General features: G+C 40.7%; 1 protein-coding gene across 1 annotated transcript; it reads left to right on the top strand.

Annotated features, from left to right (window-relative positions):
* The first annotated feature begins 3 nt into the window (after positions 1–3).
* metap1 (methionyl aminopeptidase 1) lies at positions 4–16,557 on the top strand. Its single transcript, XM_049595383.1, has 11 exons — positions 4–161; positions 1,499–1,550; positions 1,754–1,863; positions 2,430–2,490; positions 8,459–8,550; positions 8,636–8,719; positions 8,982–9,120; positions 9,911–10,042; positions 11,445–11,588; positions 11,693–11,758; positions 13,105–16,557. Exons 1-11 carry the CDS (start codon positions 45–47, stop codon positions 13,269–13,271), a joined length of 1,164 nt encoding a protein of 387 aa, XP_049451340.1. The 5' UTR covers positions 4–44; the 3' UTR covers positions 13,272–16,557.
* The last annotated feature ends 690 nt before the right edge of the window (positions 16,558–17,247 follow it).

Genomic DNA, 17,247 nt, shown 5'->3' with positions numbered 1-17,247 from the left:
GCTGGCTGCTTCTCCGCGACTCCACCCCTCTTGCAGACGAAGGCATGGCGAGCACCGAGGCTAGAAGGGAGTGTGAGACGGAGGGCTGCAACAAGGACGCCAAACTTCAGTGCCCAACATGTATCAAGCTTGGTATTCAAGGCTCCTATTTCTGTTCACAGGTACTGCTGCTTTTTCGGCTTGTCCGCTTTAAACCTCGGCTGTAGCCACACAACTAGGCCCTCTGTGTCATCACGAGGCTGCTAGCTGTCAAGCTAGGTAGACATGTGTAGGTGCTTTGTAAACCGCTAATAATGCATTTGCTTAATGTTAACTGATGCCTGCTGGCTGTGTAATGTTACACAGATTGCAGAGGATGAATAATGCAGTCAGTAATTGAAACTGATAGTGTACCGGTAACTGTAGGCCGAGAGTTTGTCAGCTAGCTAACTTGGTTGATTAGCTTAAGTCATACACCGTCCCTGCTTAAATTGAAAAGCCCATATTGTGAAGTTGTTTTTGCTGACAGCGTAAAACTGTATGAAGTAATGAATGTGTAGGAACCAGGTGTTCTAGTAATGCAAATTACTGCAAGTAAGGATGAGTAGTGAAGTGCCACAGAGTTAATGTTGCGTGATGAAGCGTTTGGTGTCACAGTGTTTGACCCTCGCACTCTCCAGCGAAACCAAAGCCCATTCACAAATCTGTCAGTTTAGAGATGGATTTGTCACAGACAAAACCTCATACATGGCTGAAGCCCTTGGGAGCTTAACAGTAGCTACTCTCAGCTACAGATGTTCAGCTGAGCAGGACTTTGCTTTAACTTTTATTACTGACAGACTCATACAGTTGTTTTTCACTCAGGTACTAAGATAGCTTGTAACAAGTCATGTGAATCACATGTAAGAGTTGGTATTATGGTGTTAAAGTTTTTGCATGCTTCTGTAGGGCTACTTTTTTTGCACCACACACTATTTTGGAAAAGGTCTATACCAGAAAAAACTACACATTAAACTACAGCAGTCACTCTCTGTGTAAGCGCTCTGCGATTCTCTGAGTCAAAAGCTTTATAAATAGTTGGGTAGGCTGGCAGTTTAAATTATCTTGCGCTGCCATGGTATTTGACCCCAGAGATCTTTGCTGTGATTGCATTTTTTGGCTGTGCAACTGGACCCTGCTTTCTATATTTCCTGTCTCTCCCCCGCTCTGCTGTTGACTGACTGTCCAGTAAAGGCACAAACGCCATTGAAATTAGCAATACATGGTAGAGCAATTATGCCAGGATTCATACAGACATATATATGAAAGGCTGGACTTTTATGGCACTTTATATGGTGCAATATCTGTTGGCCAAGCAGTCAGGTTTTAATCAGCACAAAGTAAGTGACCAGGCATGTGATTGTCAGCCATTAGTTAAGCGCACTTTCAAGCACAGTTTGCACTGTGTGAGTAATAAAAATGCATAGGTCAGTCTGTCTATCATTGTGCACCCCAACTTAGAGATTGTCTTTTTTTCCAGGAATGTTTCAAAGGGAGCTGGGTGTCTCACAAGTTGCTGCACAAAAAAGCAAGTACGTATTACGGGTCATTGTCACTTCTGTACTTTGTTAACATCTCTGTTGGACTCATTTAGAGTATATGAATAACATGCATGTTGTTTTGGTTAATAGGCTTTCAACAATTAAACCTTACACATGGTGTGATGTTTTCCCTGGACTGTGAACTGACACTGTGTTGCCAGATGCTTCAGATACTTTGTGCTGTGTTTTGTCAGAGGAGGACAAGAACCTGAATGAGTCTAAGAACTGTGTGGAGAAGGACATCAACACAGACCCATGGCCAGGCTACCGCTACACAGGAAAACTACACCCTCACTATCCACTGGTAATTTCTTCCTTTTCAAAAAACTCTATAATTGTACATACTTTGTCATGTCTGATTTATTAATTAAAAAATTGAAAGAAGACTCAAGTGCAGGCATGCATAAACAGTGCCACCCTTTTTGTCTCCAGTTGGTTGTACTGAGTGGTGCTAAACTGATTTACCACATTTTTTAAATGTCAATTTTTCCCTTGTGACATAATTGTGCTGAAAGGGTGTCAGTATACAGACTGGTTTCAGGCTTTGGATATTACATTAACTCTCGTAAGCAGAGATGATTAACAGTCAGTGCTACACACCACACCATATATTTCAAACCATGGAAAAATCCAAAACAGGGTCATACACTGAAATGTGTCAGCGTATATTTGTTTTGGATGTGTCAAAATATTGTGTTACACCAAATGGCCTCCTAAAAAGAATGGAGGATGGCACCAGGGAAAAAAGAATTGGACAGAGGATAACAGGAAATGTTAAAAATTGTAGCTTGCTTCAAGTATTTCCTCATCCTTCTGCTGGTTTATGTGAATTCTACAACATTTCTGTCCTTTTCCTTGCCCCTGGTGTAGACTCCCATGAGGCCCATTCCCGGTGACATCCAAAGACCTGACTATGCTGATCATCCCCGAGGTAACTATGCTTTTTTCTCAAGGAAATATGTTTTAGTTGATCACACTTGTTCATCCTTCACTTGGGAGGCTTTGGTATCTTCTTTGAAACTTTGTTTTTGACATGGAAAAATGCAGAAAGATGCAATTTTAGCTTTGTGTGTATTTCTTTAGCCTTTTTAAAAAAGGAATTGTGCAGATTTGCAGGAGAGCTCAATCAGTCTTCATTCAGCATTGGCAGTATAAAAACAAAATCAGAGAGTGCAGCAAAATGCCACCTGCCTACTTTTGTTTATACAGAATGCGCCTTTTTCGGGGCAATGAGGGGCGTGAGCAAGTAACAAAATGTGTAGTTCAGCATGTGACGTAAACAGTGACGTACTCCAAGGGAAGCCACAGCTGGTCAGTCCTTCAGCGATTCTCTCATAAGTTGGCCCGTTCTTCACCATCCCTGTCATTTGACGGTTAATGGCCTCTTCGTTTGCGAGGGCAAGGAGGGTGCACAATTCCTCGTCTCCCCAGTTGCTCATCTTTACTGTAGTGTTTGTCAGGTTTGTGTTTCGCTCTTGCTACTAGCTGCTCACTAATTCCTGCTATCAGCTGTTTCCTGTTTATCCACCGCCAGTGGGTCGTACGTGCGGGGCCAATATGTCTACCCTACAAGGCAGAAAATTGGGTACCTCGGATCTTTCAACATGGGGGTCTATGGGGACTGACTGGCTTTTGGAGCCAGCCTCCAGTGGCCATTAGAGGAACTGCAGATATTGACTCTTCCATTTTGACTTCATTTTTCAGCCCCAGAGGTTGCCGCTTGTCCAGTTCAACCTTATTCCACTGGCAAAGTTGCCCTGCAACATTTACACTGTCAGTCATTGAATCTAAAATACATCCTAAAGCCCGCCTTCTTTGGACGACTGGTTGATGTGCTGTTCCTGCAGGGTTGGGTTTTGCCTTTTTCTTACCATCAATATACTGTTATCTGGTTTTACGTGGTATATGTAAGTCAGTTCGGATCCAAAGCAGATGAGAATAGTGATTCTTAAGTAATTATTTTTTACACATCCTTGCTGCTACTCATATAAATGTATAGTTATTGGTGGAAGATTGGAAGAATTTTGTACAATCCTGAGTGAGAATCAATCTAATTTTTGCCTACTGGCAGAGTGAAGAGTGCCTAATGACCCCCCCTAAGATCCACAGATTCTTTATATCACTTCAACATAACAGTTAGCCATTGGTGGCATAGATCTGCCAACATATGAATGCACATTCTGAGCTGCAAGCTGTTGAAGGCCCGTCTCAGTGTGTTACAATGGTAGACAAAGCAGCCATCCATGCATGCTTTATGTAACTTTTTGCATGAATACCCAGATAGGCTGATATGTCTTGTGCTGTAGGCTAGAGAACTCTGTACAAACAGGACGGTCAGAGCGTCTGCAGCCCTGTAGCATAAACTGAAGACAGAGAAATTAGTGAAGAACGAGACCATCAGTTGTACAAGTTTTGTAACGACTACGAGAGTAATAGCTGCTCACTACTAACGTCTTAAACCCTGTTTTGTCACCAGGTTATATCATGGAACGTCTGGTTTTCCTCTTAAAAGGAAACAAAGTAAAAAAGAAAACATGATAGAACATATAATGTTAATATATATATAATGTAAAGCTATTTGTGAATAAGGTCACACAATTCCATCCTTACTATGTGGTTTGAGCGAGTGGCTAAAAGCTGAATACAGGTGCAAAATGAGGTGTGTACTCTCAGTGTGACTGGCAGTAGTAATACCATTTCACTGACTTAATTTTGATTCAGTTTTACAATGGGGAAAAAAAAGTTAAAGTATTTTAACAATTAAGAATTTTGCGTAGTTCCCTATCTCCCGATGACATTACTTTCAAGGCTGACATTTTAAACCGTAAACTGGAAATGATTTTTCTTTGTTAAACAGCCCAGTAATATCTCGTATCTCTTGCCACAAGTGGTTTCAGTTTCATTGCAGGAAACAGTCAATCTTCCGGCAGGTCGGGAGTCACGCTATGTTTTCATGACCAGTTTGCTGCTTTCGTGTTAATTATTAGACACCTTTAATTATAACCTGACTTATTTATGTCTGTTTCTCTGGACAAGTCATTCATTTCCTGCGCAACCATGGCAACCTCCACATCCTTGTCATCTGACTGCATAGATCCATACTCAGGTAGTCATGGTTACAGTCTCTTCTCATTCTCCTGTGATGCCTTCTCAGGGACTGAAGCACAATTGTTAGACTTTAGACTTTATTGTCCCCAAGGGGAAATTCCTTTTCACTGCACTGTACCCATCAGACACCAGCATATATATCAGCACACTGTAACAACATGCAATTACAACAGTATATAAAAAACAGCACATGATAACAACATGCAGTAACAGACAACAGAACGCACTCAGGCTTGTGCAGCGAGGCCTATCGTTCAAGGCAGCTATGGCTGCACTGATCAGGCTTTTCCCAAAGCGAGCCCCTCTGCACCTCAATGCTCTGTTCCTGCACCCGGAGGACAGTAGGGTAAAGTGGTGATTGAGTGGGTGTGTGATGTCCTGTCCTGTTGAGGTTGGAATGCTTGCAGTTTAGCTCTGCAAGGTTGGGGTGTGAGGAGACCAATTATCCTGGCAGCGGTGTTGGTTATGCATGTGATTTGGCCCTATTAGTAGCAGATAACGTGATAAAGAAGCAGGTGGAAGAGTTCAGTAGTATGGGCTGAATGCAGCAAAGTCCTTTATGCTTTTGTGGCCCCCTTTTGGATGTCAGAGCTGAGTCTTTTGTCCAGCATTCCTCAGAGGTGTTTGAAACTGTCACCTATGGCTGCAGCAATCAGTTATTTTAGTAAGATACCACAGATATTCTGCCAATTATATTGATTCATGTTAAATGCAAATGTTAATGTTACCTTGTCTCGGGTCTGCTCAGTAGACTGGATGTGTAGATTGCATGTTTTCTGCTGAGATGCAAAAGCACTGACTTTATGCTATTATGGTGAGCTAGTTTGGTTTTGCAACAGATACATTGTACAAAGTTTTTAGTTTTGTTTCATCTTGAAAGGATCACGAAATTTGGACACTTCCCTTCATTCTCTCTGGCCTGTTTCTTCTCTTTGCCCCTCACATTTTGCTGTCCACGCAATCAGATCACATCTTCTATTTTGAGATATCTTTTCAAGTCATGTGTCCACAGCATAAGCACGTTGTGCCACAGTAATAATCATCCATGTGAAACACAGTGCTGTATGTAGTTATATTGATTAAACAAAGCATCGATGCAAATAATTTGAATCAATGATTTTTAGTTATTGAATTACTCAAGTTGCTTGATGAATCATTTCAGCCCTACTGTCAACCATTGCAACTGTTTGGCTGTTGATGAGAATGGGGTGCTGAGGTGAGGGGGGGACCAGTTATTACCTTTGTCTTCCTCACATTGAGGTGAAACAGGCTAATGTTTTTTTTAACTTGGCACTGTTACTGAGCTGAAGTCAAATCTGGAACTGTTTTTATTTTTAAATAAAACATAAAATGGTTATTATAACCTCTGGAAAACCACTAAGGATGTATCATTATGAAGACATCATAATGTGCATGCTGTAATTCTCTCACACTTTTCTTCCTCTCTGAGCAGCTGTATCAAAGCGTAAGTAAGTCTAATTGATTGGTGCGCTCACACTGTCAGCTCTGCAGCTCAGGAGGTCCGTATTTGACTTGTACACAAACCTGTCTAAAGTCTGTGTTGCTAGGCAACTGTTCATGTTCGTCGAGCAATCATCTTGTTGAGTTGATAAATTATAGATTAGTGAATTGTTGATGACTCCATTGCATTGAACAACATCCATGTATATACCATCCTGATGTGCTTCTCAGTCTAAGAATTATATAATCTTGTTTAATCTGTAGTTAAATTGCGAGTATGTGTTGCCAAGATGACAGCACTACACCCCCCCAGCCCCTATTTGTCTCCATATAACAGTAACAGTCCGCTCTGTTCCTTGGAGTCGACAGTGTGAGTGTCATTAGAGTCTGCCTCTGCTCAGGTGCTGATGCTGTAGCTTATTCTGTGCAAGAGCAGCTAGTTGTCCATAGTACCATAGCACTGTAAACGCTTTGATGTTTGTTGGAAAATTGGGATTTAAGTTGAAAGAATGGCATAACAAAAGAATTTTTTAATGTATGAACCATTAGAAAAAGGGCTTACGTTGAAGATGAGGTTTGATAAGAGATTTCAAAGACGATATCAACATCGGCTGCCTGGAGCAATCTAACAGCAAGGAGTTCCACAGCTGTGAAACAAGATCAGACCAAAAGGCAGTCTTTTATATTTCTGGTTATTTTGAAAAAGTGCTGTGCAGTCTGTAAGGGTGAGAAATTATGCAGACTCAACATGTTAAATAAAAAAACATGTTTGTGGAATTATTTAAGTTCCTTTTTTAAATTTGGAATTTTGGTCACTGGTTTGAAAGCAACCATTTATGTGATTTTCTTTTATTGTTCAAATTTGATCCCAGTGAAGATTTAAAGGGTTACGTCAGTATTTCAATCTAGACCCTTTTTTCTTGTATTTTGTGTCTGAATGACTAATGGGAACAAAAAATTTTTTGGAACTTGTCCAGTAATAAGAGCCAGCAGCAGCCAAACAGATTGCAATGCAATGCTAATGGGCAATTGGGCACTGTCATGTTACATCCTCTAAAACTGTTTGTTTTTGCCACTGACAGGTTCAGTTTATTATCTTGTGTCTGACAGCATTATGAGGAGGTTCCCTACAGAGATAGACCTATTTGAGATCCTTTTGGGATCCAGAAACAGCCCTGAAGTCTCTATCGCCAAACCCACCAGACTCCATTTAAATAAACAGTAATTTTATGATTGTAAAACATACTTCATTCAAAGTTGACAGAAACAAAGTTAAACTCACTTTCCACTGTTACAACAATCAGTCAGCTCTGGTTTGGTTGAAAGAAACCCTTAATTCATCCATGTAGATGTAAAAAAAAGATGCTGGCTCTGTACATGCTAAAATTACTGTTTATTTAAATGGAGTCTGGTGGGTTTGGCGATGGTGATATCAGGGCTCTTTCTGTTTTTTTTTTTTTGTTTTGTTTTGTTTTGTTTGAAAAAGAGTCTTTAATAGAAAGGTCTATCTCTGTAGGTATCCTTTCCAGAAGTTGTCAAACTCATAAAAATAACAATCTGAGCCCATCAGTGGCAAAAACAAGCACTATTAGTGGATGTGCATTCACGGTGCACAAATGCCCCAAGTGGTGACAATGCAGCCTGTTACGCTGCTGCCGGCTCCAGCGCTCTCATTCAGCACTGGACCAGCTAAAAAAATCATAGTCTCTATTTGTCATTTAGACATAGAGCCAGGGGAAAATAGGGTCCCAAATACAGAAGTTACCCTTTAACTTCACAAAAATCACTGAGCGATATTGACAAAACCGAACACTGACTTGATATTCAACCCAGTCTTAGACATAGCTTATGCTGCGTGTAGATGTTGATAGAGAGAGTGTTTTTTTTTTTCTTCTTCTGATTAATCAGTGAAAACAAAATCTTCTCTAATGTACTCATGGTCTGGAGTTGTATTAATCGTGTACTCTGTTGAAGCTGCCAGGAGTCAGACACCACAGAAGGTAAAAGATAATAATACAGGTGGATTCAGTGGCTTAATATAATCCATCCACTTGATATTGCACCAGTTATTGTGTAACTGCAAAATAACAGAAGGATGATGATGTTTGTTCCTTCTCGGCACCAAACAACTTTTTGTTAACTGTCACTTATATACAAACTAATCCAATTAGAAGTCTGCAAATCTGACTGTGATGGTCCAAACTGACGCTGCGTCTAAAAGTTGATAGACTTAGAGCTGCTTTAGAAGGTCCTATTTAAGTCAGCTCCTCTGCCTCGCTGAGCATTGACATGTGAATAATGCCAGTTGTCTGTCCTTGTTTCCTTCACAGGGATATCTGAGTCGGAGCAGTTTCTGAAGGGGACGTCACAGATCAAGATCCTGTGTCCTGAGGACATTGAGGGCATGAGAGTGGTGTGCAAGGTAATAAAAACTGCTGTTGCTGTTATGATGTTGCCATGGTTTGTATTTTTAGTTTTCCATTGAATGACATGAATGTTATTTGCAGCTGGCACGAGAAGTCCTGGACATCGCAGCGGAGATGGTGAAACCTGGTGTCACAACAGAAGAAATCGACCATGCTGTACATCTGGTATGTTTATACGAACACACACACAAGTTATAAAGGCTAGAATTTTGTGTCCTCGTACTTAAAGTAGGCTTTACACAAACCCCAAATTATTCCATGTGCATTAGGATGTAGAATCACTGTGTACACATACGGACTACATTAACTTGTAAGGCTGCTACATGAGGGGCACAGGGTCACTCATCTTCTTACATACAACCGTTCTTGTCTTCCTCTTTTGTTGCTTCTCTACTGTCTCTTTAACCAACATGCTTTGTGTTTTCAGGCCTGCATAGCAAGGAACTGCTACCCCTCCCCTCTCAACTACTACAACTTCCCCAAATCCTGCTGCACGTCTGTCAATGAAGTCATCTGCCATGGCATCCCAGACAGAAGACCATTACAAGAAGGAGATATCCTTAACGGTAAAGTCAACGCACTGCACATTACATGATTTTCAGACCCTAGTATTTACAAATCTCTGCCATGGCAGAAGTGTAGCAAAAATCATACATTTCAGCAAGAGATGCATGATTTTTTTTACTTTCTTCTTTGTATGAATGTTAAAAATCCCCCAACAAACCTAACATTGATCTTCCTCATTAAAACTTTCTCACTGCTGTCATGTTCTCAATTTTCCGACCAAGTCCTGGGAACAGTTTAGCTAAGTATGGATGTGGAGGAATGTTTTATTAAAGAGAGTGTGTGGGGGGGAAAAAAAGGATGCCTCCTCCATGACAAATGGTTGTACCAGCATCTTGAAATGGTGTCAGCAGGAGTTTGGCCAATTTTAGCTTCTTTATGAATATTTCTGCTAAGGCAATGTCTTCCATCCGCCACTCCCCTCAGAGTATCTGATGGAGCACTTGCCAACAACTCATCTCTTGCTGCGTGGTCCGACAAGACAAATTGTTTCATTAACCTTTAGCAGTGGGGATTTGCTTGTCAGGTTCTCTGCTCTCTATATTTCTCCTCAAGTAGGAAAAGTCCCAGTTTGCCCACTAGTAATTCCAATTTCATCAGCAATTTTCCAAAAGAGACATTTTGTTTGGCCATGCAAATGGGTCTATATTTTATAAAAATGTTCACCCAATACATAGTGGGTTTTTTTTCAGGTTATTCAAATCAGCACTGTCTTTGTGTTAAACATAATAGGATCTTGTTTGTCATGTAACACAGCGGCTCTGACGCATGAACTATCTCACTCTTGCACAGTGGACATCACCGTTTACCACAACGGTTTCCATGGTGACCTCAATGAAACCTTCTACGTCGGCGAGGTGGATGAAGAAGCAAAGAAACTGGTTCAGACCACATATGAATGCCTTATGCAAGCCATCGACTCAGGTAGGAACTCCAGCCTGATTTTCTTTCATTTTACTGAAGATGTATGCATACAGAATACTACACAGCCAGAGTGATGGCAGCACCCTCACCTTCACCGCACTTTGATAAGAATTTTATGCAGTCCTACGTTATTATATAGCTGTTGGGCTAGAAGGGTTATAATCAAATACTGGTATCGCCATATATGTCAAGTAACAAGAAATGCACAAGATGCATTTTAGTCGTGTGTAGAATGTAGAAACAGTGTTGCCATTACATAATCTGTCCACCAGAGGGCACTGACATTTCAAAGCAAGTTGAGATTGGTTTTGACAGTTACTTTTCTGCTCCTGACCTGTTTTCCAAGGTCAAGAATGAACTTTGAGTCTCAGATTTTAAGCTAATCCCTACCATACACTAGAAGACTGCAAAAAGACATTTAAAAAGCTAAAGTGTAACAGCCTCTCACATTGAAAGATAATGTGGGTTTTTAAAACTAGATTCCGTTTAAGGTTATTTCTCACTCCTGGTGTGAAATATTACACCAAACTATATATATAAAGAAATATGAGATATTAACAATTCCTTATGTGTAAGCAAAAAACATATCATTCTAGAAACACAAGATAAAGATGAACTGTATTTGCGTACAAACTATATTTTGGAATTTGTTGCCTCAACTCGCTGCCAGCCTCCGTTGGTTAAGCTTTTTTTAATGAGAGGAGACTGGGAAAATGAGAGGTGAAGTGTTTCAGACATTAAGATTTCTAACTAAAATAAGTGCTGGTTGGTGTATCAGTATCAGATACATGTTGAATTAAACTCGGACACTGGTTCACCCAACAGCTCCACCAATTTTTCTCCCTTTTCCAAAGCACAAGAGAAGTGTACTTTCCTGAAGTGTCCTCCATGTTTACTTGTCGCCTGTTTGCTGCTTCCTGTTTGGTGCTAGAGAGAGCACGGTTATTGCTTGTTGACAGTGTTCACATCATTGAACTTCACTATTTGCATACGCCAAGACTAGAAAATTAAAATAATATTTAACATGTTTAATATAAGAGAAAAGACTGAGTTAAGATGTACTGACTGAGTTTTATGACCATCTTACACCAATTGATCGAGATCACAGGAACGCACCACAGCTCGAGGGAACTCTTATGAATGACATTGGCAAATATGCAACAGTGAAATAGTTGTTGTTGGCTGTAAGACCACCATAACATGGGTGCAACTGTGGTCACAATTCTGTGATGGGTCCTTGTTTGGTGGTCAAGTTTTTGTAAAATAAAATATTGGCAATACATCATCAGGTTTCTGTCTCTCTCAAATACCAATATTAGCCTCAGAATTTCAGTCTCCATGAGACTAAAAAACTACAGTAAAATTTTCAAGGCCTGTAACCCCCGTGCTTACCTTTCTACAGTGAAGCCTGGCATACGCTACAGAGAATTAGGTAACATCATTCAGAAGCACGCTCAGGCCAACGGCTTCTCTGTGGTGCGGAGCTACTGTGGCCATGGTATCCATAGACTTTTCCACACTGCTCCCAATGTGCCACATTATGCCAGTGAGTAGTCGCACACACACACGCGCCATCATACATAAGTTACTGTTGAATTTTTTCCATGCTCTCCTACAGTAAGATGATTACTATATCCATTCATTTCCCAGAAAACAAAGCAGTTGGAGTTATGAAGCCTGGCCACGTGTTCACCATTGAACCCATGATATGTGAAGGTGAGTGGAACTGCCTTTTGTATCAATAATGCGAGCAACAACAATGATAATTACAAAGATAATAATCATTGAAATTGGTAGAAATATAATATAATGGCCTTAATTAAACAATTAGCAAAGTTGTAGCAATTTTATAAAACAAATATTGCAGTAAAGAGAGTAAAACAGACAAAAATATTGCTAAAAACCACGAACCTCAAAAATGTCAACTTTTCATTGGCAAGGAAAAATGTTTTCAGCTTTGTCACAGTGCATTTAAATGGATTATTTGACTTTAGGAGCAGATTGTGTGTTCTCGACCCGCACAGGAACACTTTTGTCTTCAGTTTATCCAACCAAATTTGAGATACATTGATTTCCTAGGACAGCAACAAAACTAGAACTGTCTTAAAACAAAGTTTGTAATTCAAGTGTGATGCTGAAAGTCAAAAATGTTGTCACTTTTACGCACTTTGTGAAACTAAATGTAAAAGTGACAAAATAGAGGAAAAAAATACTATGACTTGTTTGTATTTCTTTAAGCCAATCACAGTCGTCTTGGAGCTGTTGTCGTTTGGGAAGTTATTTTGGTGGAATAGTTGCATGTGGGGAGGTGAGCAAGGTCATTAAAATGGCAAATTCTCTGCAAAAGAAAATACCACAGAAACAGTAATAGATAGAGGTCAACTTGCTGGCTTTATGTAGCTCTAGCTTGTGTAAAATGGAACAGATTGGTAAACTGGTGAAGTCAGGGTCACTAGTGCATGCCAGTGCCAGGGTAAAAAGATGTGGCAAATCAACTCCAGATGGCTGTGTGAGAAATCAGGGTATTAGAGTCCTGCCAGACGGAGCCTGGGCTTTTCTGAGGTGCGTTTACAAGTTGTTTTATTAGTTGTAGATCTTTGCAACAATTCACTGAGACGGCAAAGGAGGTATGCCTTGTAGCATGATCCAAATCTTCATCAAAACATTTTCAACATAAGTGTTGAGCTCAGAGTGTTATTGTTTCCTGTAACAAAGGGGATTTTCAAAACGGCAACACACAGATAGCCAAAAGAAGTTAGAATGTTAGTTTAAATAGCTGACCAGTGGCAGGTTTATAGCCACAACCGGTGAGTCAGACTATTTTACACTTTAACCTAGACTCGGGTACAAGGATTTGAGACTGTTAACTGGCTCACAAGGGGTTAAATAAGGTGTAATACAGCAGACCCAGTCATGCTTTAAAACAGGTCATTAAAATCCACTCTATCTCACTGGTTCAGATTGCCAGACTTAAAGTGTTTGATTCCACAACTCTGTTTAATTAATGCTGTGTAAGCTGAAGCCGTGTGTATTTGTGTGTGTGTTTGTGTGTCATGTCTCAGGTGGCTGGCAAGACGAGACATGGCCTGACGGCTGGACGGCAGTGACCAGAGATGGGAAGCGCTCAGCTCAGTTCGAACACACCCTGCTGGTGACGGAGACCGGCTGCGAGATCCTCACCCGCCGCCTGGAGGACAACGGTCGCGCTCATTTCCTAAACCAAATGTAGGCCGGACTTGAACGCACCAAGGACTGGACTTTCCAGACACAGACACCCAGCACCTCTGGGCCTCACACACACACACACACACACACACACACACACACACACACACACGTCAAATGAGGCACCACTGCTAGAGCTCAGTGTAACTGTGGCTCTCATTGTTCTTCAAATTAAATATCGGTTCCTCAAAGTAAATGGAAGTACTTGAATGTGTGTTATATCCAACGTGGATTGCTTTATTAGTGAAAACTGTATCCTCTGAAGGAAATATGAACGTATTTATGAGATTTGGTTTCGCTTAGTGGTCAAGCTTGACATCGGGCCTTTTTTGACCTCTGGATCATGTGAACCAGAGATTTTACTGGCTGGCTAGTTGTTGTCTGTGGTGTGTGGAGCTCAGGGCAAATCCAACTAGTACGCCATGCTTCGCTTCTTTTTTTCCTCAGCTTCTGCTAACTTAATCAGACTTCATGTGAATATCCCAGAGATGGACTGAAAAGACTCAGCAATACTAGAGACAGTGGAGGGTATCCTGGAAACAGGGTCAACAAGTCTGACAACCTCAACAACCAGCAACTCACAACAACAAATAGAAAACACCAGAGCCAAAAACGTATTTAATACAAGTTTAAATTGAAGGCAACAAAAATCATCCACTTGACAGTTTTTATGCAGATGAAGCAAAGATTAATGGCAGACACATTTAAAGAAGTAGTTTGAAATTTTTGGAAACATACTGTCACTTTCTTGGCCAAAGTTAGGCAAGAAGATCAAAACCACTCTCATTTCTGTCCCTTAAATATGAATCTACAACCAGGAGACAGTTAGCTTAGCATGAAGACTGGAAGCAAGAAAAACAGCCAGCCTGGCTCCATTCAGAATTGGAAAAAAAATATATATAACCACCAGCACCTTGAAAGCTGTATCTTCATGTTGAAAAGGATAGTCCACTCTAAAAGTAAAAATAAATATTCATCATCTTAGCTGTAGTGCTAATTATCAGTCTTGATTATTTTGGTGCGTGTTGCCAAGAGTTGGAGATGTCGGCCGTAAAGATGTCTGTCTTCTAGTTCTCTCCAAAGTGCCGAAAAATACATTTTGAAAAACTCAACAGCAATGTCTCTTTCCAGGAACTATGACCTGGTTACTCAAGATAATCCAGTTTCATGTAGGAGCTATTTTCTTTCTACCTAACTACACCCACCAATTCCATCACAGCCTAGAAGGAAGTGTGCATCTACTGCTACCTCACCTTGCACCACTGAGCTAATGGTACAGCTCAGACAAAAGGATGCCATTAATGTTTACATCTTGCACTGTCATGAGCACGAGCCCCTCGTCAATGAGTAGATGCACGCTTCCTTCTGTGCAGTGATACGGTTGCTGGATGAAGTTTCGTTCCTGCATGAAACTGCTCACAACAAGGTCTGTGGATTATCTTGAGTAGTGTTTATTCCAGTCTTTATTCTAATCTGGGCTGAGCTAAACTAACCTCTCTTGGCTGCATCGTCATATTTACTTATGTGTTGAATTTTGCTCATCATCTTATGCAAAATTAGCATTTTTCCAAAATACTGAACTGATTTCTGTACTGGCTTTGAAAGAAAAATACTCAGTAAACATTTAGTCTATTTCTTCATGTCAGCCTATAATTATAGTACCAGAGGTGTGTACTACGAAGCAAGTTTGACACAGCTAGACTTTCGTTGTGTTAGCTGGCTTGTCAAAGCCTCCAGTTATACCCATACCTTGCTGTCGGCCTCTTGAAGCCATATTGCCTGACTCCCAGATCTAATAAACACTGCGGCACCCGGCTTAACGCAACCCACGTCACCATGTTTCTTTTTGCCAAATTTGTCTGACCTAGCAACAGTAACTAAGGGGGGTGGCACTTAGGACTGGATTATGCACATATGCTATGTGCGATTTTATAGAAGACTATAGGCTATTTTAGAGTGTTGCAAATAATCGGGGGGACACTACAAACAACAACAACAATAACAACAACCCTGCAAATAAAACAAAATGGTGGCACTAATGTGACATTGTGGCTTAACAAGTTTGTATATATAATATATTCCTTCAGCTGGGAATCTGTTATCACTCATAGATTAACTATTGACTATGCCCAAAAGAGTTGATGGTGACAAGATTTCAATCTGAAACATAACCTGCTTCAGACCAGGTTAGGTCAGCATCGGCACAAGTTGCCATGGTGATCTAGCCAGTGTAAAAGAGAGCCACCTTCAAAGCAATCACATTGCCAAAATATTCTGGTTTTTGCCCTTCTTCCAAAAATGACCGTATTCCTACTAAGTTGTTTACATGGCTAATGAAAATGTGTATTCCACTGATAATTCTGTTTACATGCAGCTCTGCGTGCTTTGATTAATGTGCCCTAACATGCTGTTTTACAAATCAAAATACAGAACAGTGGAGCTCCTCGAGCTGCTCGTGATTGTGCTTTTTCCTTTGCTTACTGGTGACGGACTTGTTCGATCATGCAAACATAGCCTCTTTCCTTCCTGAAAAGAGCAGTGTTGGGATATTTGCACATATCCAAAAACCTGTCTTTGTCATGTCATCTCTATACAACCTCTGCAACCTGTTGTAAAACCCCAATTGAGACGTATATCTAAACGGAATGTGCTGTTTACACGTCGTGCGTGAAGTTCAGAATATTGTCATATTTGGAATAATAGTGGATTATTAGTGTGCATGTGAAACCAACCAAACTCGCTAACCCACTAATTTGGCCTCAGAGTACACACCTCTGGTCTGCTATCACGGTCTTATTTACCTGCTGATGTGTCCAGCACAAGCCCTCTACTTCAGTTATTATATCTTGACTGTGGCTATTATTAGTGCGCCCACAGTTTTCCAGTAGATTACGTCAGCCATGGTTGCTAGGAGAATTGTGACGCAACTACAGAGCATCTCCATTGATATCCAGAATAAGAATAACGACATTGATCACAAAGTCATTGAAGTGCTGAACTTGTTAATCCTGCTTTAAGGAATATTCTTTTGAGTGTCTCATGTTTCCAATAGCCCTGGTGTAGCAAATTGAGCCTTAATGTGTGAACCTAGGAGTTAAACTTGCCGGATATCTCGAGGCATGTTAATTGATGTTTCCCCTTATCTTGACAGTCACCGTTTACCTTGACGTGGGGAGTTTCCTGGTGTGAGCAGCATCCATTCTTTCTACATTTTCAGAGGACTAATGTGATCACAGTTTCTCTGCCATCTTTGTATTTCTTCTAATGGAGTAATAAATGACTCTTCTGTAGCTCTGTGTGGGCGAGTTTGTCCTTGAATAGATTGGTGATCGAAGTCCCCAAAGTGCTTTAATTTACCAGGCTTTTATTACTGGAAATGTGTAGCTGTGGGCCTTAATGCCTTTTTAAACTCAGTGGAGTACAGTGGTAGTCTAAACTGCATTTAAGATTTGATTTTGACACTGTTTCCTTTAAGCTGTACTAGTGTGACTATATCAGCAGATCTTGAACTTCATGAAGTTACAGGGAAGGTTCTCTGCTTCTATAAACATACATGACATACATACATGGCCCATAAACATGACACCATTCAAAACTTTGTCAATACAGTATTTAGTCTGCAGCAACTAATCCAAGACCATCCATGCCCATAGATTGTGTAAAATAATGGATGCAGCCACCATGACGCCACCAATTTGTTTGTGGACTCCCGCTTTGAAGCAGCAGGTTTGTCATTTGGCCGTCGCCCCCTGGATTTTTGGAGTCAGAAGGGACCAAAATTGGACAAGAGGGTGGAGCTGACTCAATCTGTGACAACACCTTGCAGTCAGCCTGTCACTTAAAGCTTAATTTTAAGCCCTAACAAAATGTTAACGGGTGAGTTTTCTATAAAATTGAGACTGATCTTGGGTGTCTGCTTTAAAACTGTGCTGACTGTATGGATCTTCTGTGCTGCTGGGTCAAACACACAAATATGTGTG

The sequence above is a fragment of the Epinephelus fuscoguttatus genome, linkage group LG14, assembly GCF_011397635.1.
Source record: "Epinephelus fuscoguttatus linkage group LG14, E.fuscoguttatus.final_Chr_v1".
In the NCBI taxonomy this organism is placed as follows: Eukaryota; Metazoa; Chordata; class Actinopteri; order Perciformes; family Serranidae; genus Epinephelus; species Epinephelus fuscoguttatus.
This window is presented reverse-complemented; position numbering and strand designations above follow the sequence as displayed.